This window comes from Hirundo rustica, chromosome 2 (assembly GCF_015227805.2).
Source record: "Hirundo rustica isolate bHirRus1 chromosome 2, bHirRus1.pri.v3, whole genome shotgun sequence".
Taxonomy (NCBI): Eukaryota; Metazoa; Chordata; class Aves; order Passeriformes; family Hirundinidae; genus Hirundo; species Hirundo rustica.
The window spans coordinates 38329604-38352081 of NC_053451.1; the positions used below are offsets into that span (position 1 = coordinate 38329604).

Genomic DNA, 22478 nt, shown 5'->3' on the forward strand with positions numbered 1-22478 from the left:
TGTATACGGCTACCAGAAGCTATATACATCCCAGAATACCTGCCCCTCTGACCAGGGAAAGAGTTACACACAACGTCAGTCTTTTTGCAATTTTCCATTCTCTCTCTTGCATTTCCCTCTCCTTAAGTTCTCTTTAGTAGAGTTGTGGATTAAAGAGAGACCAGCGTGCTGGTCAGCACAGGTGTGAGGAAAGGGCAATCACCCAGACATCGAGGGACAGCTGCCATCTGCCCGAGCTGCCTGCACTGGGTAGCCACTTTTCCCCTTGCACTGTATGGAATAATGCAAGTTTCCTTATGAACTGGCTGTCTGTGAGGAGAACAGATGAATCCCATGGGGGCATCTGGATGGCCGAAGCACAGCTCTGGGCAGGGGGGTCAGCAGGAGTGAGGCTTGTGCAGGGCTCAGCAGCAGGGGACCCACTCCTGCTGGGGTTTTTCAGCCAAGTGCAGTGCTATCATGTGCTGCCATACTCTATATGGCATTACAGCTTCTTTCATGCACATCTCAGGGGGGACTTCCAGGACTTAAGTCAGGCCTTGACAAGAGATAGTGCAATCTTCATGGACTGTGGGGGTCAGATTTTGTACAGGTGCAAAAAAATCTCCAGCCTCACCAACTTCTGGTGCATCTCCTGAAGCTTCAGCGATGATACTCAGAAGAAGGGGCAGGGAAAGAGAGGTCAGTGAGGATGTTCTGCCCAAGTGTTTGATCCCACAGAGATTTTGCAGCGTGCCATGGTGCTGGGGTTACCTGGCGATGTGTTTGCACTCGGTCTGCAGAGGAAGGCCTTGAAGTGCTTCCCTTCCATCTCATCTGTCTGAGCTGATCCTGCCAAATCCCCTCTGCTGCATCAGGCCAACATTGTTATTGTGCCTGGGTGTCCCAGCTCAAAATGTAATTGCATGAAAAAGTGTGTAGTGCTTCCCCTGGGAGAGATTCTGTCAGACAAAGTTTCTTCCTGATCCCATTACTTTATGGCAGTTTTATTCTTCAGAGGATTAAAGAGGGTCTCATGGTGATGTGACTTTGTGTATTTTTCCTTTTTTAATTCTTTCAGCCTTTATTTAATTATCTTTGAGCTTGTGGCCCAGTGAACTATTTTAGCAGCACAACTTATGTGCTATATTCTCATATAAAATTAATTGAACACTGCATATTTTAAATGTATCAAACTGGCTGCATTGAGTAAATGCACTCTATTGGAAAGACAGGTGTTAGTAATGAAATTGAAATTCAAGCTTGGAGCTCCTCTCAAATTTTGGCAATTTTGGCTACCGTAGGTCTTATGTTCAGTCCTGTGATAAAAAGAAGTCCTGTGTTTGTGTTCAGCATCAATAATTAACAGCAAAGAACTTTTAAATGCCTTCTTTTAAAAGGGAAAATTATAAAATATCTGAAGGTTGAGGTTTTTAAAATAAAAACTGCGCCTCAAGAAATAGATATCACAAAGTGCTCAGCATTAAGAAAGCATTTAAATGAGCTATTATAAACCATATTTATTTGAAAGCTGGCTGGTTCCTCTCTCCCTGAGAGCCCCTTGGAAGCAATGCTTCCTCCCTCTGTGCTGCAAACATCCCCTCTGCAAGGGAGGAGGTTTCTCTTAAGCAGAAATGCATTGGGGTGTGAAACGGCAGTGCTGGGTGAGAGCTAGGCAGGCTGGGGGCTCATTGGCAAGGCAGGGGAGCAGCAGAGGGCAGGGGCAATTGTCAGGGCAGTTTTCTTGCCTGTAGCCTGATGAGAAGCGTGACCAGATGAGCTGCACTGTGGGGGCTGATGCTGGAGGCCGTGGGGTGCAGCTCCATCAACAAGTGACTATGGAGAGAATCACTTGGCTTCAAGAAATTGTGGAATCACTTTGGCTGGAAGAGATCATCAAGCCAGCACTGCCAAGTCCACCACTAAACCATGCCCATAAGAATCACATCTACATTTCTTTTAAATACCGACAGCAACTCCACCACTTTCCTTGGCAGCCTGTTTAAGAAGCAATTTTTAGTAATGTCCTCTGGCATAACCTGAAGTCATTTCCTTTTGTACTGGTGATGGCTGGATTATTGGCTAGCAACAAATCTAACTGTATTTAAGCTTGATGTTTGACCCTTCTGAGCCCCCCCAGCACCTGCCTGCCTTCCAGTACCCCAAAGGTAATGGGGGATGAACTTCAGCAGGTATCGCCTGCTGTTGGGTGGGAGTTTGAAGAGGATGCTGTGGACATCCTGGGCTTTGGTGCTTGGGCATTGGTGCAAGGCTTCAGCGGGGAAACTTTTTCTGCCAGGTGTGAGTGAAGGGATGCATCCTGCCTAGCTCTTCTGCAGGATTTGGTAGCTAACTCAGGGTAACTTTACAGAAAAGCCAGATTGGAGTATTATTCCTAATTTTACTTTCCTTGACATATTCATGATGTATTTTCCTAACAAAGTTTTTTATTAAAATCCAGTCTAACCACATTCAGACGATGCCACTCCAGCTTGTAGGTGTTTCATCCATTAATGCCGCTCTTCTGGTTTTATTTTTCTCTGCTTGTCAAACAGCAGAGCTAGAAAACATAAATGTATCAATATAATACACACTGTAAAAAACGTCGTTGTCTTTGTTTAATTGCAAAGTGGCATTTAGCAACCAGGCTCTGGGAATGACTGACAAGGTCTGTAAAATATTTAGTTTGCCATTCCTACCCTGCTGTAGGCATTCCTACCCTGCATGTACTGCTCCATGCTCAGTATTTTAAGTATTCCTTCCCCTTCCCTTTGCTTATTTCCATTATTTAAAATGTTTTTGTTTGGGTTTTTTTTACCTTTCTTTTCATTGCCAGATGTGAAACAACAGTCTCTCAAGTTTGTCTGGAGGGCCTGATTTCTCTTTCTGGTGCCATTAATAATGGAACAAAACCACATTAACGATTGCAACAACAGCCAGATAGGAGCCAGAAAGCTCCTTTTGCTCTCTAATATGCTGCATGAGTACACTGAAGTGCTTTATACAGAGGGTTTGCTTTTTTGTTTTCTCACCCTTTTGCACTGATATCTTTTTTGGACTTGATAAAATGCTTGACCTTGTGTTTTGCTGAAGAAAAGATAAAACCCACCTGAGTTAAATATTCAAAGAGATTACAGACCTGAGATAGTCCTTTAGAGGTAATTTCATCCTGCAAGAAACCACAGGAAAAACTTAGTGAAGAAATGTTAATAGTGACTGCAGGGCATTGCACCTGCCTCGTCATATGGACTGCAGAGGCTGCTCATTCTTGGTTTTGGTTGGTAATGCAGTGAGCTGGCAAACAGCTGGCAGGGAGCAGGAGAGAGCTGCAGGCTTCCAAACCAGCAAAGAAATGTGCACCTGGCACAGGAGTAGTCAAAAAATAGGTAACATTCTGCTGGCCCCTCCTTCTTCATATGAGGTTAGTCATCTGAGCTTAGCTTGTTCTGGTCTTCTGGAAGTGAGAAGAACATTTGTTGTGAGGTGCTGGTGTGTAAAAACATGCCTTCCATTTGTAGAAGATGAAAAAGAATTTTTCAGCATCTGAAGTAAAATCTGGTCAAATCTGCCTTTGCATGTCAGTGGTTTCTTTTTGCCTTTTATTTTTTCTGTAGAGACACAGTACAAAAAGCCCCTTTCTTACCTCAAATCAATCAATGTGAGAAGAAAGACAATGGGCAGTTCTGGTCTGTCAGCATTCATCTGCTTTTTAAGCTATCCAGACTGCCTAAATGTTCTTTCGGGTTGAGCCTGTGGGTTTGCAAGTTAGGGAAATAGAGGAAAAATAATCAAATGATGATGCAGAAATGTTTATCTGAGATGCTTATCTGAGAATGCACAGATGCTTCTACTAAGCATCTGTGCATTCTCAGATAAACATCTTGCAGCACAGAGACATTTGGAAACAGCTTTTATCAAATGGGAGGTGCTCAAAGCACACCTTTGAACAGGGATGGCTGACATTAGCCCATGAGGTGCTGTTGTGGCAGTAAATATCTTCTGAGACAATACATCCTCCCACTACATTCACAGAGAGTGGAATATCCCCGTGTTCTTTCAATGCGAAACCAAAGCAAAAAGTTGCTTTTTTTCTAGGAAGTTTATATCAAAAAAGAGAAAATAAATTTTCACTATCTTGAGTTTTTGAGGTGGTCTTTATCCTGCTTCTCTGAGCAACCTGTTGTAGTATTTTGTTCTTTATATCTAATTGAAATTGAATCTTATCCAATTTAAAACCAATACCCCTTTTCCTTTCACTACACCTGCTCCTTGGCCTTCCTCACCCTATCTTTTCACATCTGAGCAATGTCCTTATACTTCTCCCAGGATACCTGTTCCTGCTCCACTGCCTGTGCATTTCCTTCTTGCCCTTCAGTTTCTCTAGCAGGTCTTGACTCAGCCATGATGGTCTCTTGCTTCCCTTTCCTGATTTCTTATACTTGGGTTTGAGACCTCTTATGCTCTATGAAAAATGTTTTTTAAAATCTCTCAGGTCTCTTCTGCTCCATTGACCCTGAGGGCAGTTTTCCACAGGGGTCCTATTGACTAACTCTTTGAAGGATTGGAAGTTATTTTTCCTAAAATTCAGGGTCCTGATTTTATTCTTTGCCTGACCTTCATCCCTCAGGATGGGAGCTCCTCTTATGCACTATCACTGCAGCCCAGGCTGCCTCCAGTCTTGATGTCACTGATTAACTCATGTTGTGGTGGTAAAAATAAAGTAAAATAATAATGAAATTCCAATTAAATAAAATAATTATGTTCCACTTTGGCCACCAGAAGATCAGTCATTCCTGCAACATTTCATCTCACATCAATGTCCCAAGTTAGTGTCTATTGGTTAGTGTTATACCATACAAAGAATGTACAAGAGGAGCCTTTATCACAAGGAAGATTCATCTGACCATTTTCCAAGTTTCTAGTTCAACTTTGCTGACCCATGGTATTTTTCACTGTTGTTCATTAGCAATATAAATATTTTCAATTACAGAATTCAGCAAAGTGAATGGCACATCTAGCCACCGTGTGCAGAATGAAAACAATCTCAAAAAGGGAAGGGGCAAGTGCAAATGGGTGTCTTTCCCTTTTTTCCTTTTTTACCCTCTTTTTTCCCCCTTTTTCCTCTCCACTGCTGTCCATTCCAGAATAGCACAAGCTTTTTTCATCTCAAATCTTTGGATGCTTCAGGTACTCAAGCCTGTGTCTCATCTCTGATTTGATCACTGTCCTAAGATGCAAGATACGTACATTATATCTTAATCTGGTATGTACAGATTGGGCTACAAGTAAAATTAAACATGAGTAATAATTAAGAAAAGCAATAATTAAGCATGATTAAGTTGGTCTAGTTGAAATGGATTGTTTAAATATTCACACTTCAGTCTTAACCACAGTTTTTATGTGGATCACCTAAACAGCTCTCCAAATCATTTGGCCTAAATTTGGTGCAAAGTATATACTTTGACCTGCCCTGTCAACACAGCTGTGTCCTCATGGCGTCTGAGCTGCCAAAACCAGAACTCTTTTTCTACTGCTGATTAGGCTCACTATGGCTTTGCTGAAGCACCAAGTAGGGGCTGCCACAAGGTCTCTCCAGAGAGCCAGACACGATGATCCTTTCTGCATGAAACCTCCTTGTCTGTGCTGGTTCCTGTGCCTGGACACAGCACCTGCAAGGCAGCTGGGAATACAGAGCACTGAAGGGAATTGAATCGAGCCCATCCGGCCCTGCAGACCAGCTGCTGAAGCATGCCAGGCATGTGGCCTTTCAAATAATGACTGTGATTGAGCAATGGTGGTGTAATTATGGTGTCACCTGTGGAAACAAGTACAGGTAACTCAGGGCAGCTACAGCTCAGACCCTTGCACAGGCACAGTGGTTGGTTTGCCCCTGAAGCACCACACATGGACGTCACAACACCAATTATAGCCTTGGCCTTATGCCCCACCTCAGCCTATGTGTGTGGAGGACTTAAAACTGCTCCCAACACTCCAGAGATGGAAACTTGATTTTTCGGTGCAGGATGGGTAAGTGGCTGCTGGAGGAGGTCATGCAGCACCATCCCTGAGAGAAGGAGACTTTCTTCCCTCATCTTTGAACAGACTGCTTGGATTCCAGGATACAGAGATTTTGCTGATGGAGGACCCAGTTTAGATTTAGAAATCCAAATCACACTGTGTTCTTAACTTCTTACTATTGGTGTTCAAGGGTGGCAAGCAGGGCTCTGAGCAGTGCCAGCATTAAGACAGAAGTGGCAGTGATTACCTCAGTGCCTGAGCAATCAGTACCTGATTGCTCATCTCCAGCAGGGCTGGGAGAAGAAAGGCACAAATGTTACTGGCATTTGTCAGTCTGAGCTCTAGCCTGGACATCAGATACCCTAGGGCTACACTGAATGGATTCCTCTTAAAACAGAGGGATGGCTTTGAGAAAAGCTTCCACTTTCACTGTAGCATTTTCAGTGATGGCAAATCCACCTCAGCCCTTGCCAACTTGCTCAACTTAATGGACTTTACATTTAAAATGCCAAGCCTCATTTATAGTCTTAATTTGTCTAGTTTTAACTTCCAGACACTGAATGTTGTCATGAACCCTGCCTGTGAGGAAAAAAAAAAGAGGCAAAGTAGTAGGAGCATGCTCTGGGCAAGATTGATCTTATCTAAATCTTGACATTGCAGTGCATAGCATCACTCAGACCTTGCTTTGAGGACAACACAGCCAGCAGTTGGTTTTAGGCTGTGATACACTTGATCTGTCTGTAGACGCCTGCATTAGATTGTCCATGAGCCCACACTGACCTGCAGGTCGTTTGACCAGCTAAACACACGGTGTGGATTGCTCCTCATTGCCCACCCAGACACTGGTAAATGCAGTTCCATAGCACAATGCCATGATTCACCCTCACTAGAAGTTCTGGTACTGGATGGTAATTTCCTACTTGTAATTGCATTTCAAACCTGCCAGTTGCTAATTTGCCTGATGCACATGGAATTGATTTTGTATGGTTCTTCTTAATCAAATTTCAGTCTGATACCATCTCAGATGCTCTGCAGATGAACTGTAAAAATGTCAGAGAAAGGCAGGACAATGGAAGCCTCAGGGTATCTCAGTGGATCCCGCCAGCCCAGGCAACAATAGAATACTGCTGGATTCGGGTGTTTGCTGCTTTGTGTAGCAGCTATCTTGGCTGAGAAAAGTTAATGAGAACTGAAACTGCATAGAGTCATTGTCATGGACACTTCTAAGGGTCAAAGGAGGTAAATCTACATGTGGAGAGGTAAACTGGGGCCCTCCAGTGCCCAAGTGATTTTTTTATAAAGGAGGGAAAGAAAAATAAGGGAATACTGAACTGGAGGCTGTAACCCATGAACAAAATGGCTTCATGGTAGCTGGGTCATTATCCCCCATGCTAGCAACACCTCTACACTTGGGTCTGCAGGACTGGAACAACTAGGCATTTGGATATTAACTATTAGACAGAAGTCCTTTTGTATTTATTTTACTTGCAGCTAATTGCTTCCAAAACTTTGTCCAGCCTTGATGAGTGTCTTATTTTTAAGCTTGCTGGGGGATGTTAAGAGGAGAGAGTCATATAAGGATGAAAAGTGGTAAACATTCATGAGAGTTAGAGTAACTGTGTCTTCGCCATTTCTCTCTTTGCCATATTCCTCAAAGCAGAGCGCTGTTAGTGGTATGAAATTTAGGAAAGCTTTGCAAGGGCCAGGTATAGCTGAGTATGCCAGATACCCTCGACAGCAAAGACTCCCGTGTTTGAAGTCTCTGTGAGTTTCCGTGGTGATGCTGGGTAGTAACATGGTAGCAGTGGTGACAGTCTTCAGCAGTGTCCTTCGCTGCTCTCTCAGGACGCTGTGGATCTATTGCCTGCCATGCCAAGCCTGTTAGCCCAGAAATATCAAACTTTGGGTCTCTGCAGGGTAAAAGCAGGAGAGGTTGAGCACAACAATGAAGAGGTATCTCCAGATGTAGGTATTTGTCTGTCAGAGCTGTTGTGTGGGATGGATCCTGGGCTGCATCAAAAGCAACGTGGCCTGCAGGGCAAGGGCAGGGATTCTGTCCCTCTGCTCTGTTCTGGTGAGACCCTACCTGCAGTGCCAGCTCTGGGGTCCCAGCACAGGAAAGATGTGCTGAGTGGATCCAGAGGAAGCCACAAAGGTGATCAGAAGGATGGAGCAACTCTCACCTCTCCTATGGAGACAGTTTGAGAGATTTGGGGTTGCTCAGCCTGGAGAAGAAAAAGCTCCCTGGAGTCCTCATTGTGGCCTTCAAGTACCTTAAAGGGGCTTATAAAAAGGAGGGAAGGGGACTTTTTTTGTATGAACAGATAGTGACAGGACAAGGGGCAGTATGTTTAAAATGAAAGGGGGTATTTTTAGATTAGATAATAAATTCTTTACTCAAAGGTTGGTGAGGCACAGGAACAGATTGCCCAGGGAAGCTGTGGATGCCCAATCCCTGGAAGTGTTCAAGGCAAGGTTGAATGGGGCCCTGAGCAACCTCACCTAGTAAGTGGCATCCCTGCCCATGGCAGAGGGCTTGGAACTAGATCATCTTTAAGGTCTCTTCCAAGCCCTCAGCATCTATGGTTCTATGATCAAGAAGTAATGATGACCTTGTCATGAGGCCATTGGGGTTTCACCCTTATCTGGGTCATGCAGCAGGTCTGTGCCCTGGTTCAAATGTAGCATGTCAGCTTTGATCTGCTCCACATAGGGGGATGGACAGGTCCCCAAACTAGGTCACCCCTACATCTCTCAGGGGAGTGTGGTTGAATCAGCATCCAGCAACTGTGATTTAACGAGAGCCCTGTTCTCCTGGCGCTGAGGTAATGATAGCTTTGGTGCCTCCCTCACCTAAGCACAGCCTCACATTCTCCCACTCAAATGTGTTTAAGATTCCTGTGGGTGACTGCCTAGGGCCATAGTCAATGGAAAAACTTTTGATTTTTAAACCAGTTTTTTTTCCCCTTTTCTAGACCTGTTATAATTAATATTTCATGGCAGTCTCTTGAGATACAGGAGAGAATTTCTGGTCTTGGTTTAACAAAGTATATCAACAGGACTGCTGTGCACTGGAAGGTTAGTGTGGCCAAGTGTTCACTAACACTAGTACAAAACAGAAGATTATGTGATATTTTTCTGATAAGGAGCAGAAACTCCACGTTGCTGAGGTTGGATATTTTAAAAGAGGTGAATGATCCCCCACGGGGAACAAAGTCCTCAAAGCGATATCTAGAGTGCAGGGCTGACAGTCCTCCTCCTGAGCCAAGGCAGTTGCCTTGGTACAATTCAGAGCCTTGTGGCTCCATGCTGATCTTGCTGCAGTGGCACCAGTGGAGCTTCTCACCTTGTGCGTGCACATGCTGGAAGTAGATCACAGACCAGCACCTTGTTTTCACCTCAGCAGATCACTTGGCTGTGAAGGTCACTCTACTGCAGGATATTTTGGTGATGCCAGTAAATACCTTCCTTTCATTAGTGTCAGGTGTTTCCACTCACACAGCTCCCACAACCACTTTGGAAAGGTACTGCAAGTGTGGTTCCTGCTGGCTCTTGTGGGTGGATTGCAAATGACCCCAGTAAGATGCTGCACAGCTGCTGAGGGAAGTATAAAATAACAGCTATCTGTGAGCCATTACTGTAGAATCCTCCTGAATCTTTAATTCAGCTCACATCTTAATGGTCCCATCTCACTGAGGGATGTTCTCAGTCCATCAGACCTCAGGCTAGAGTCCAAACTCATTATTTATCTGGGTTTCTTGTCTTCCAAGCCATTAAGAATTTATGCAAACAAGGTATTGGGGGTTATTAGATATTTTCTGTACTCATTTGTGGTTTGAGTCTTTTGGGATGTTGCCTTCAGGATTTTAGGATTTTGTGTCCCTGCAGGAAAGTTTAGGATCAGTTTCCAGCACCTTTCTGTCATCACAGTTCTCTAAGTTCTCTCACACCAAGTTTTGAACATCACATACCATCCTGTCGCCATGTAAAACCTTGACACAAGTAATTTAATAGGTTTTAGACAAAACTCATCCAATAGCCTGTCTGGCACCTGTTTTTCTGTCTGGTTACATTTTTGTAAATAGTGACTATGTAGATCTTTCTTAGTGAATAGTGAAGGGCTGTTGCTTTATCTTGCTTACCTGTTGCTGCCCTACCATGTTGTATAGAAAGGATGTCTCACACATTCCCAGGCTGAGGGATCCACTGGCAGATACTGCAGTGGGGAGAAACGTGCAAAAACTTTTGCAGCACGAAGGAAGTCTTTGTAAAGCATACAAGGAGTGGTGCAGAACTGATATTACTGCTGCACTGCTGTGGCAGTTCCCCTGCTTTTAGTAACTTGTGTTTTCAGAATTTTGATGATTATGCTAAACCCTTTGCTGTGTAAGGGAAACAGGTCTGCTTTTTGTTTTGTTTTGGTTTTGTTTTTGTTTGGTTTGTTTATTTTTTGTTTGGGTTTTTTTGTTTTTGTTATTGTTGTTTGTTTGTTTTATTTTGTTTTTAATCAAGAATATCCAGTCCATCAGACATTAATTTGTCTTCTTTATGGTGAGAAAAGTATGTGACTTGGGAACACCCTAAGAGCTGGAGCAGGATTATAGCTTTGCTTTCAGTTGGAATATCAGGGGCACCTCGAAGCAACCACTACTGGGGCCAGAGGTGTCCCATGGTCACCACCACAAGACTGTGCTCCATCACTGTGTGACTTTAATCACTGCTGACTTCAAACTCACATTTTCTCCTTGGATGAACAGAATGCCTCTTTATTTCTCAGTGGAGACTTTAAATCATTAGTAGAGAAAGCAAAGAGCAATGCTGTCTGTGCCATGCTCTAACTGCTGAACACACCATGGCCTTTCAAATGAAGCCCCACATTTAATTGTGATTCTCTTCTAGGGCAGTGGCTGGCAAACGCTCCTGTTTCTCCACCTGCTGCAAGGGGATGAGAATGGCAGTTCCCCCCATGACATTGCAAACATCCCAGCTGCGAGGGAGGAGATTTCTCTGAAACAAAGCCTTGGCCAGGTGTGAAACAGCAAGGATTGTGCCCAAAGTGAGAAGCATGGTGAATGTTTTAAAGGGGAAGAGTTGGCTGTAGGTCCCGTTCACCAGGGAGCAGGCTGGGTAGCGGATGACGAGGGGGATGCTCAGGGCAGGCTCCCCTGCCAGTAGCCTCAGCAGGAGTCCAACCAGGAAGCCAGCAGCTGATCCATAAGTGTTTGTGCTGGGAGCAAAAAGGGCACAGCAGAGCTGGGGGAAGAGAAGGGCGTACACCAGCTCCCCACTGAGGAACCAGAGGTCATAGACAGAGCTGGAGTAAAAAGCCAGACCAGCAGCCCCAGCCCCAAACACCAACATGGAGGTCCTCATGGCCCACAGCACCTCTGTCTCTGAAGCCTGTAAAGCAGAGATTGCAGCATTAGAGACATAGTGTTTTCTGGCAGGATGGCCAGCACTACCCTGACTTGGGCTAATTCTCCCCAGGCCCTGGATGCTTTCAGTCACCACTTGCCACCAGCAGCCAGGAATGGCAGGCACTCTTGGAGGGGCCTCCTGATTTTAAGTGTCGTGGTTTTATGCTATTGCCATTAATACCTTAGTCTAAATTTCATACTAGTCATGTTAGAATGAGCAAAGCTCACCAGTGTGGGTATTGGTACCCCTACCGAGGATATGAACACGCCTGGCTTATGTTTGGAGCTCTACCTCCAGAAATCAGTTCAGCAGCTGAAGGACACACACATCCAGTCACAGACAGGTTTAGAAATAGCCTTGGAAGACTGCCTTTCCTGACACCAAAACTACTGAATGCTGCAGCTAGGTACCTTTTTCCTCAGGATTTTCCTGTAGATGTTGTGAGCAAACATGGAGCCAGTGGAGAGAAGAGCTGAATCTGCAGAAGACATTGCAGCAGCAGCGATGGCTCCCAGACCAGTAATGGAGATATATGCTGGGCAGAGCTGTTGTAAAACAAGTGGTAGTATCATTGCTGACTCCCCTCTCTCAAATGGACTTGGAAGACCGTAGCTTGTCTGATTCCAGTCTTTAAAAGAAAACAAGGAAAAGTCACAACAAATCCTTTGTGGACATTTCTGCTAGCTTTGAAATTGTCTTTTCACGGGGGCCAGTCACAGAAGGGCTAAGAATGAGATCCATTCAGTATTTTAGGACTTAGATTGACTTTTTTGGTTTCTTTTGGGAACTTTTGTGATTCCCCTTAGCATGCTGCAGCTCCCACTAGATCAAAAATTTCCCTTTTCCTCAGCAGCATCTATAGAAATAGGCATGCTTTGTGTGATTCCAGAATTGGCTCAATTAAAGGTCAAGACCCTGCTTTAGACACTGCTCATGAGAAGAAGGGAATTGAATGAAGTCATGACTCCAACTGATTTCCTTAAATGTTCAGTGATCTGGCTGCACTTTTACCCTTACTCACTGCCAGCACAGGACTGATTCCCTGCATGGAGACCATGAGTTTACAGGACTGAACTTCTTGATTCCTTCAAGCAAGAACCTCATTAACAATCTGTAGTAATATTGCTGGGTCTTACATGTCTAAAAGGCATGAGCAGAAGGAAGCATAAAATTTCTTCTAAAATAGGATTATACAATGTTTTATAGAGTCTGCCTCTATCTTTCCTCAACAAAAATTCTGAAAAAAGTAATTTCATCATAAGGAAATAGCTTTTAAAAAGTTTTGGGTCTGTGTAAATTTCTGTAAGTAGTTATGCAATGAACCTCAGAGTGTTCCGCATTTTCTGCTACAGATCACCTATCTTGTGTCGAAGACCATGGGACGCGGTAATTCGATGTCTCCATCAGGACTTCTCTGGATCCCATTTTAATCACCTTTGCCAAAACCACACTGATTGCTCAGAGACAAACAATTAGTTTTACCTGTTGATGCTGCAACTGCCCCAATGAGCACCGAGGGGATGGCCATTGCAAAGCACCCGAGTCCAGAGAGGTAGGAGATGAGCCTTGCCTGTCCTGTCGAGGCAGCAGAGAGCACCCTTTGGAAGTAAGTCTGCCACGGGATGCTCCCAAGCACCTGAAACATTCATCTGTTACCAGTGGCACCCACTAGGCTGCTGTAGGGCATCATCCATAATTATCTTTAGTGTTATCAAGTTCTCATTTCAAGTGCATAAATGTTGCCCAGCTCTAACTCTTGAGGATAATATTTCTGATAGTTGAGAATTCCCTTTTCGTTTGTCTTCATTGCAATGGATGTAAAATTTTAATGGAAGAAGGTTAATGGTTGGGCAGATGGAGAAAGCTGAAAAATGGTTGGTTGGAAGTGTGAATCAGGTACAGAGGGAGTGAAAGGAAAATTTTTTAGGAATGAAACTTTTGAAAATAAATCTACCCAAACTTAGCTATTCTGCTTTTAAAATGAAAAAGGAGACTATAATTTTCACTTTCTTAGCACACAAAATTAATCAGATAAAATCTGAAGATTCTGTCCTCACCAAACAGGCTTCTGTGTGTCCCTATTATCAGTTTAGTAAGAGCAGAACAAGCTCCTGGGGTCTTGGCTATATTGATAACTCAGAAGTTGTGCTGTGCAGTGGAGCCAATCACGCTGTGCTTGCTGACAATCTGCATTCATGTAATTTTAATTTTTTTTTTTTTCAAATAGAGGGAATTTTACATATTTATGTTAAAAGCACACTCTTGAGGCTGCGAGACCAGTATCTCAAAAGGTAGGAAATTACTCATTTAGGTGCCAGGAGAGGAACTGGCTGCCTGGATGGTATTACCCAAGAGGTATGTTCCTCCGTGTGGATAAAGGATGGGGTGTCCCTACTGCTTCCTTTCATCCAACAACTGAGCCACTTAGGTTGCTGCAGGGGGTGCTGAGAGACGGTTTTACACCTCCAGCCCATGTCAACTGGCCTTGCAATGTAGAGCTCATAGCTGGTAGAACTCACAGTCTTTCCAGACAGAAAGTCCCTGCACAATTCCTCCTCCCAAGCACTTGTCCAAGAAATACTCCGTACCAAGTAGAAGAAGTCATCCAGCCACCTTCCAAGATACTGTGTTTCTATCTTCCCAATCCAAGGGTCTTGGTAAGATTGATGGGTTGCGGTGTAATAAATACTTTCCGTTGCAGAATTCACCAGGGCAAAGGGGATACAGATCCACTAGGATAGAAATAGAAGTTGTTAACAATTTTCCCAGTGTCCTTGTTCTTGTAGAACAGATATTCAGGTTAAGGTAGATGTAGAACGTAGAGTAACATAAGATTAAGCCTAGACTTAGAATCTTCCTTTTTCCCCTTCCTTACTCTAAATCGACATGTTTCTGGTTCATGACATCATCAAGAACATGAGTCTGTAATTCAGGTTAATTGGTACTTTCTGTAGACAGATCTCTCTCCATTCAAGATGGTTCTAGACAGGTTCTGCAAACTTCACTCTTGTGCAGACCTTTTTGTGTTCACCTAGCAAGGTCAGCGGCTTGTGTGAGCACTGTCTGAAATGCATAAAGGTAAAAAGACTTATAAAGACTGTAACATTTTTCAGGAAACCTGTTCTCCTAAAGAGGAACTGTAGGTCAAGGAAGTTTATTTTTGGTCTGAGACATGCTGAAAAGAAAGCAGGACTTTTCCCAGTTAGGAAACTGGGACCAAAGAAGTGCACAGGACTTGCCAGGCTGAGGGTAATGAAAACCATCTGGATGACATCGGTGTAAGCAACAGAGTAGAGGCCTCCCAGCAGAGTGTAAAGTATGACAGTGCATGCCGAGATGGTGATAGCCAAAGAGCCTCCAATGTCCAAGATGACCCTCATTGTTGCTCCTGCAGACAAGGACAGCAGTCAAGTATTTTAAGACAGATTTCATATGTGCAGAATACAGGATAAATAAGGATATGTTATTCCCCTGGTGCCAGTACAACATACTGTACAAAAAATGCAGTCTACAGAGAGTGTACACAGTGGGAACTCAAGAGAGCCCATGATTCCTTCCTGTGCTCTTACTGCTTCACCTTGCTGCGTGGCCATTGCCAAGGCACTTTGTCTTTTTACTTCTGTTCTCCTACAGGCAAGAGGAAGGTACAAACCCACACTGGAAGAGTTCTCTATTATAATATAATGAATATACAGCATATTGGTTTTAAACCTGAAAACATATTTTCTAGAAATGAGAAATGCTTGCTCTTCTCACAAAAGGAGACATGAAGCTCAGCTTTCCACAATTCCCAAATGTGTATTACACTCTGTCAGGCCACGTGACCTTTAACAAATGTAACAGGAAAGCAAGTATTTACCCAGGGATGCCAGGATAGCTGCAAACCAGAACACCTCTCCTAGCAGTGGTGGAATGAAGAGTAAGGTTCCCATCATATTCCCATAAGTTTCTTGAAGGGGGTCCATCACAGTCATATAATTCTTTGCTCTCATTGGATTTACAAAGAAGAAACCACCTATCAGAAAGTAATGACATTTTGGTAGAATTTTGCATGTTTTATATTCCAGGAAGAAAAAAGGTAAGAGTAATATGGTATATGAGTGTCAGACCCACCTAGTGAAATCGTACATAATGGACCCTTGAGAATGATGCAGCCAACCAGACACCAGGGTTTAAATTCACTTGCTAAATGTGGGGTTTCATCCATTCGAGAGGTCCCATCTTATAAAGGATGTCTGCATACAGATGTTATATATGACTATCCACTTTTGGCACACCTAGATCTTTCCGGAGTGGCTACTGGAGGCCAGAGAGGACCCTCTGTGGCACCACAAATGCCACAAAATACCTGCTTGACTGTAACAAGAATTTAGCTCAGTGGATATCCATATATAATCTCCTCTGCATCCTCAAAGACCTACCAATCTAAGATATAAAGTTTTCTGAAGAGCATCCTGTAGAAGATGTCAGTAGACAGAGTGAGGCATTGAAGACTCATACTTGGCAAAAAGGGAGGCAAAGTTTTGTCCTTGGTCATGTGATGTAACCTGTTGATATAGGGTCCTTTTCCAATTACATTTTTCATTTTGGTGGCTTCACTGTCTCTTCCAGAGAATATTGTTTTAATCTGTGCATTGAGCTGAGTCCCACTCACCTTTACCTAAATATTGGACCTCAGATGTGCAGCCATCCATTAAAATCAAAGAATACATATTGTGTCTTACCCTGAAGCCAACAGGACTGCTTGTCTGGGCACTACTGACCTGAGCAAAGATTGCAGGATCAGACCTGCACTCCTCAGTTTCATTAGTAAAAATTACCCACATAAGCAGTGCTGGCAATATATTTCCAAGCCTGATTCATATTCACGTCAGTTGGACTCTTTTCTTTGACTAGAGAATAAAGGGCATTGTCCTTTTAGAAATTCCTGTGTAAGGTTTGCACAGGTCTCCTTGCTTTCATCATCCTGTGTCCCTAGAGAGTTATGGTATAACACGTGTCCTGAAAGCAACTTTGGTCTTGGCAAGAGAGCTGAACCTCAGCACAAGTTCAGTAATTCTCAGAGTTAGAAATAGCAACTCAGGTATAGAACACTGAACGCTTAGCTTAGTTACAACAAAAAGATGACCAGCTATAAAGTGGCATAAGCTGGAGGCATGACACATTCATCCTGAGATGAGACTACTCAGAAGAATGCATTTTAGTGGAAAAATCAAGATACTATTATTTCATTGCACAGAAATTCCAAGGAAAAAAATTAGATACCATTATTCTCAATAGTCTGTGAATTGGAGACAGTGTGAAAAAAGCAATATGCACACAGACACATTCTTCTAAATCCTCAGATAAGATTTCCATCCTATAAATTACTACAGGAAGACAAATCTCTACACTAGCTCCAAGCTACCTTAATTTATGTTTCAGTTCAGAGGATAGCATTTCAAATGCTTATTCTTGATATATGGGAGACTGAAAAAACAAAGTCACATTTAAAATGTACCCTATATTTTGTTACATATTTTAATATACTCCTGTGATATATTTTTAAAGCTTATGGGTCCTAATTACATGAATTATTTACCAATAACAAGGGACAAGGCAAATCCCACAGGTGCCTGGACCCACAGTAATCCTTTTGAAGGCAGGTAGACGATTTCAGCTGTGCTGTTGATGTATGCTCCTCCAACCCAGGTGGCTGTAATCATGGAAGATGAAAAGGTCAGAATTGAGAGACATATTCTCAACCAACCCTGCAGAACACTCTGAGAGCTTGTAAACATTTTTCTCATAGAAATATTTAATCACACTTCTATTTTCTTTGCAGTTTTCTGCCATACAGAGATGTGCTGCTGACTAAAGGTAATAGTGTTGGAATCTCACTCTAAATAATTTTCCATCTTCAAGAATGGATATCTGTGTGTGCATGGAAAAGCTCAATGTTTAAATATTTAGAGGCAGTTTGAATATAGTCACTTTTAATTACATTTTTTCTCAGAGGAAGACTTTTGCTAGAGGAAACAGAATTGCCTTTGTATAATTGTCCTCCTTCAAGAGCATCACTTACAGGGTCTAAGAAAATAGACATTAGGGAAAACAAATGCAAACAGGCAATGCAGTCAGATACCAAACCTACAGCAATGATTTAAGTGTCTTAGCCAGGCAAATACCACTGGGGGATGCCTTTACAGAAAGCAGGTTAGGGAAGCAAATTTCAGAGAAAAGGGAAGTTGAGGGAAGCTCTCTCTTTAAGAGAGAGACCAATGCTCACCATGAGTGACAATTTATTTCACACAGAACTGGACTTCTCTGTGAGTAAAATTCTTCTGTTATGTTGAATAACAGAAACTCGTTCACAATTAAGACCAGAGTCCTCCTTGATGAAAAGTATTGTATTCTTTTGTCACTCTTAAATTAAACTTTTAACTCTTAACTAAACTCTTAAATGAATCTCTTTAATTTGAGAGAATCTACATAAACATTAGGTTCTGCTCAGTGTGAAGAGGTTTGTAAGAATCCATCCCAAAATGATTCATGAAACCATACTCCTTTAAAGTCACACTTAGGCAAAATCTACCCTGACATTAAAGGAGTTCACTTCCTTTGAAAGAAAAGTCACTCAGATCTATGCAATACATGTGTTTTAAGAAGAATCTTTTAAAATCTTTTAGGAAAACTTACCTGTTGCAGTAAACAATCCAATGAAAACATTTATATTTCTGCCTCCAACCATGGCCATCTCTGTTGGGTTCCTGTTCTGCTGATCCTTTCTGCTTTTCCAAGTTGCCCAAATTCCAGTAGCTAAAGTTAATGTTAAAAATACACTCAGAGATACTAAGGCTGGTATATTTAGAGGCATCTTCTGTTGCCTGAATTAGGTTATAGAGAGGAGTAATGGCGTGATGATAATGCTCTTTGATCGAGTACACAATCAGAAAAAATCAGTGGAAATAGCAATGCCTTGTAAAGAAACTGCTGAGTATTTGCTGGACTTTGCAACAAAAAAAGCAGTACGAAACAGAGTGATATACCCAAAAGTCTGGAGAACCAGAGGTGGAGTCTCAGTCTTTGGAAAAAACTGGCAATTCTGCAGCCTTCCCCCTTCTCCAGTAGTTATCCAATCTTATTTTTGTGAGGAGCAAAGATTAAGAGCATAGGAATTAGTGTTGATATGCATAACGGAACACTAATGTGAGGGGTATTACTAGATTGGCTTAAAGTAGGGGAAATGTTATATTTTGTCTAATATGAAACGGTATGAAGATAATCCATATTTCTCTGGGTTCTAGGCACAAGGCTAAAGCAGCAGATAGGGCTAAGAATTTGTTTAAAGTTGACTAGACTAAACTCTCAGCAATGCTCAAACCTAGGAAACAGTAAAGAAGATTTACCATTGACCAATGAAAGGCGCTACGTGATGATTCTCAAAGCAGTCATTGGAAAGTGGTAAGAAAGTGAGGTGGTGTTGGACTCTTCAATGAAACTATAGGAATGATACAGACTTTTTAACTTTGTGAAGCTCTCTGTAAACAGAAATAATTCTGAGAAAAATGCATTACGGAATTAAGTTGATTACATTTATTGTACATTTATTGTAGAATTGCCACACTGTTATCTTTTTAGTTGCTCTGTCAATCTTTACCATCTGTCCACACATGGATCTTTATAACCAATTCTGTGTAAAATTTGCCTGTTTCGCTTTCCTGGATACCTTCATCTGTGGAGCGGGTAGCTCCTTTCCACGGGGAAATCTCAGATGTCTTCTTCTCAGATGCACTCTGAGTGAAAAGCCAAATCTTTAGGAAGGCTTTCTGCAGTGCACCAGCTCCTGCAGACAGACAGGAGTTGCTGTGCATGGAAGTGACAGTGGCACAGGCTAAGCATATCCCATAGGCAGGACATGGTAGGAGCACACAGGCACGTAGGTGATAGCTGTGAGAAGGAAAGGGGAGAAGTGCAGGAACTCTCATGTTTTCTGTGACACCTCTCTGTACAAAGGGAAATAAAGGTTTTGGTAAGATATGCAGTGATCTGGTGGGAAGACTCTATAATTAATGTTTAAAAAGAAGTGAAAATTAAGAGATGAAAAAGCCTGACAATGAGATGATTACTTAACCTACATTAGAGGAAATATTCCTTTATATTTATAATCAAATGCTGTTTTCACTGAGTAATGACTTTTAAATTTGACCCAATTATTTTAAGTACAAAAAGGGACACTGTGCATTTTAAAGGCACTCTTTTGGGGGTGGTAATTAGAAGCACTCCCTTCCACCTTAAATGAACCTGCTACAAGGTCCTAGAAACTGCAGCTCCATTGCCAGTGGCAGTGGAGCCATTGGTTTCTCTGGTTCTCCTTCCTTGCTCAAAATGGGTGTTCCACAAACCTTTAAAACAATGCACATGTACTATTTTTTTTTTTTTTCTGTGAGCAAATGTTTTGTAGCATATTTTGTAGGCAGGAACAGGAAAATGTTGAAGGAGCATGTGTCTGAGGGTGAATGCAGCCAAGTCTCAGCCTGTTCTGCAGTCACTCCTGGGAGGACATATCTCACCTTGCACCTTCATGTCAGGGTCAACTAAATTCAGCATGCCCAAAGCAAGATTTGAATTTGTTCGTTGACATCTGCAGAGAATGTCTGGACTGACCCTGCCTTTTTTTTTTTTTTTTTTTTCATCTCTTGGGAGAAAACCCAAAAAAATTGTCTGGCATAAAATTCTCCAGAAGCAGCTTCATTTAAAGGCCCAGAGGTGTGGAGGACAGATGTGGTAGAATACAATGTAAGTGAAAGCATTGCATGATGGGATGAAGGAGACTTAGAGGATGTGTAAGGTAGTTCATCTGAATCTGGAGCATTTTTGCTGATAAACAAGTGCCAGGAAGAAGGATTGTAAAAATACAAGCTTATACCAAGACCAGTTACTCACTGAATCTATTATTGTACTCTTTTGCCATTAAATGACTCTCAGCAAATGCATCTATTTTAAGGAGGAAAAAAAAAAAAAAAAAAAAAAAAAAAGAAATATCACCAGTGGAGAAATTTTTGAGGTGGGCTTCACTCCCTGCTCATGATGGGGAGCTGCAGCTTTGGGTGCCAGCTGCTGTGCTGTTCACTTCAAGCTCACAGATTTCTCCATAGGGAGAAATGCACAATCTTAGGGGGTAATTGACTGACCTGTTTCTTGTCTTGTGAGGCAGGAGTGGAGTCAGACTGATAAACTCACAATTGCTTCTAAGAGCAGTGCCACTGTACCCAGTAGATGTTTCAGAGCTTGATTTGAATGCTCACATAGAGAAGGCTGGTGTCACAGGAGATGCTGTAAAATCTGTGAGATGTTCACTTGACCAAGCTGAGGTTACAGTCGCTATTGGATCGCCTGGCCCTCCTGGAATAGCAGCCAAGATATTCTAGTGTATCTCCAACAGTTGTGATCTTAGGGGATACAAGTTCTTTCCAGTACCTGCAGGGAATAAGAAAGCTGAGGGGTGACTTTTTACAAGGGCATATAGTGACAGGACAAGGAGTAATGACTGTAAATGGAAAGAGGGCAGGTTTAGTTAAGATATCATAAAAAAATTCTTTACTGTGAGGGTGGTGAGGCACTGGCACCTGTTGCCCAGCGTTGTGGATGCCCCATCCCTGGAAGTGCTCGAGGCTGTGTTGGACAGGGCTCTGAGCAACCCGATATGCGAAGGTGTCCCTGCCTGTGCCAGGGGGTTGGAATGAGATGATTGTAAGGTCCCTTCCAACTCATACCATTCTGTGACTCTGTGTTACTCAGCTGACCTCTTAACTCTTACAGGTCCTACAGGGAAGGGCATTTCTGAAGGGTGGGTGTCACTCCTCTGGAAAGAGACAAGCCCAAAGAGCTGGTGAAATGAGGAGATGAAATAAAGCACTATGAGAGTCTGGAAAGGTTTGGGGATTTTAAAATTCCCTTTGGAGTTTTGTAAAGTTTGGTTGCACAGAAGAGTTCATGTGGGAGCAGAGGCACAGGACTGGGACTGACACAGGAGAGCAGAGGCCATGGCACTCTGAGGTCTGGAAAGATCAACTTCTCACTTGTTTACTTTGCTCTGCAAGCCAAAAAAATTGAGAGCATCAAGTGCTGGGGCCTGAGGCATCTAAGCCATTTGTGTCAAAATGAAATGACAGTTCCTCTTGAAATTAGAGGGTATGGACTAGTCTGTGGTGTCCAGCCCAGGTATTGGGATTGTATCCTTGATCCTGACAGCTGGGACTGTTGGTCTCCAAACATTTACATTTTTCAGATTATGTCCTTCCTCTAAAGTTTTACTCCTATCCCAAGTTAGTCCTTATTGCAAGAGGTTGATCTCCTGCATGAGTTTCAAATGCAGCACAGAGAGGGATAATTTGATGCAAACCAAACATATTTAAGTCCTATTTATATCCTACCACCTGTATAGTGTGATTGCACAGTGAATTAATATCAAAATTACACAGATATTTTTGTCTTTACTTCTGGGTAGTTTTTTACTATTAATTATTTAAAGTTGATAGATACAGAAAAGATAGATAGCTAGATAGATAGCTAGATAGATAGATAGATGAATATAGAGAAAAGTTAGATATAGAAGAATGAGTTCCTTAGTTTTACTAAGTTCTTCATGTACACAATACAAAAAATCATTTCAAGGACAAAATTTCCCTTTTCCTTTGCTAGGAGATTTCCCTGAAAGAATTCTTTTCATTTTGGAAAAAAGCCCAAACCAATAACTTCAAATCTGTAGCAGTCATAATTCTGAAGCATGATATCTTACCTGCAGTCAAGCCAACTCTCTATTCAAATCAAAGTTTTTATTATATTTAGTATTACGTAGACATTTTCTTTTGAAGCCTTGCCCACCAGGAGAGCTTGGGTTCACAGGTCTGCCTGCAGTGCTCGGCATGAGGAGCTGCCCCTGTAGCAATGTGCCGGCCGGCTCATGGAGAAGGTTCTGGTGACGCTTCTGAGAGGACAGGCTTGGACCCATATAAAAGGTGATTTGGGGGATCCAAAATAGCATGATCTGAAATAATTTCCTCTAATTTTAGTCACCTTTA

At 42.5% G+C, this 22478-nt stretch overlaps 1 protein-coding gene across 1 annotated transcript; it reads right to left on the bottom strand.

Annotated features, from left to right (window-relative positions):
- Positions 1-10875: 10875 nt before the first annotated feature.
- Positions 10876-18271, bottom strand: LOC120748609 (high affinity choline transporter 1-like). Its single transcript, XM_040055220.1, has 8 exons — positions 18094-18271; positions 16997-17110; positions 15275-15430; positions 14655-14803; positions 14004-14147; positions 12898-13051; positions 11826-12043; positions 10876-11397 (listed from the first exon to the last, which is right to left on the bottom strand). The coding sequence occupies exons 1-8, from the start codon at positions 18269-18271 to the stop codon at positions 10876-10878; spliced, it is 1635 nt and encodes a 544-aa protein (XP_039911154.1).
- Between the last annotated feature and the right edge of the window lie 4207 nt (positions 18272-22478).

Excerpts from the sequence above, each read along its gene's own strand:
- LOC120748609 (XM_040055220.1), bottom strand. The coding sequence starts at position 18,271 with ATGCCTCTAAATATACCAGCCTTAGTATCTCTGAGTGTATTTTTAACA. Across the intron at positions 15,431-16,996 it reads TGCCTTGTCCCTTGTTATTG|GTGGTTTCTTCTTTGTAAAT; the intron begins GTAAATAATTCA and ends ACTTTCTGATAG. Across the intron at positions 11,398-11,825 it reads GGAAAATCCTGAGGAAAAAG|GCTTCAGAGACAGAGGTGCT; the intron begins GTACCTAGCTGC and ends TCTGCTTTACAG.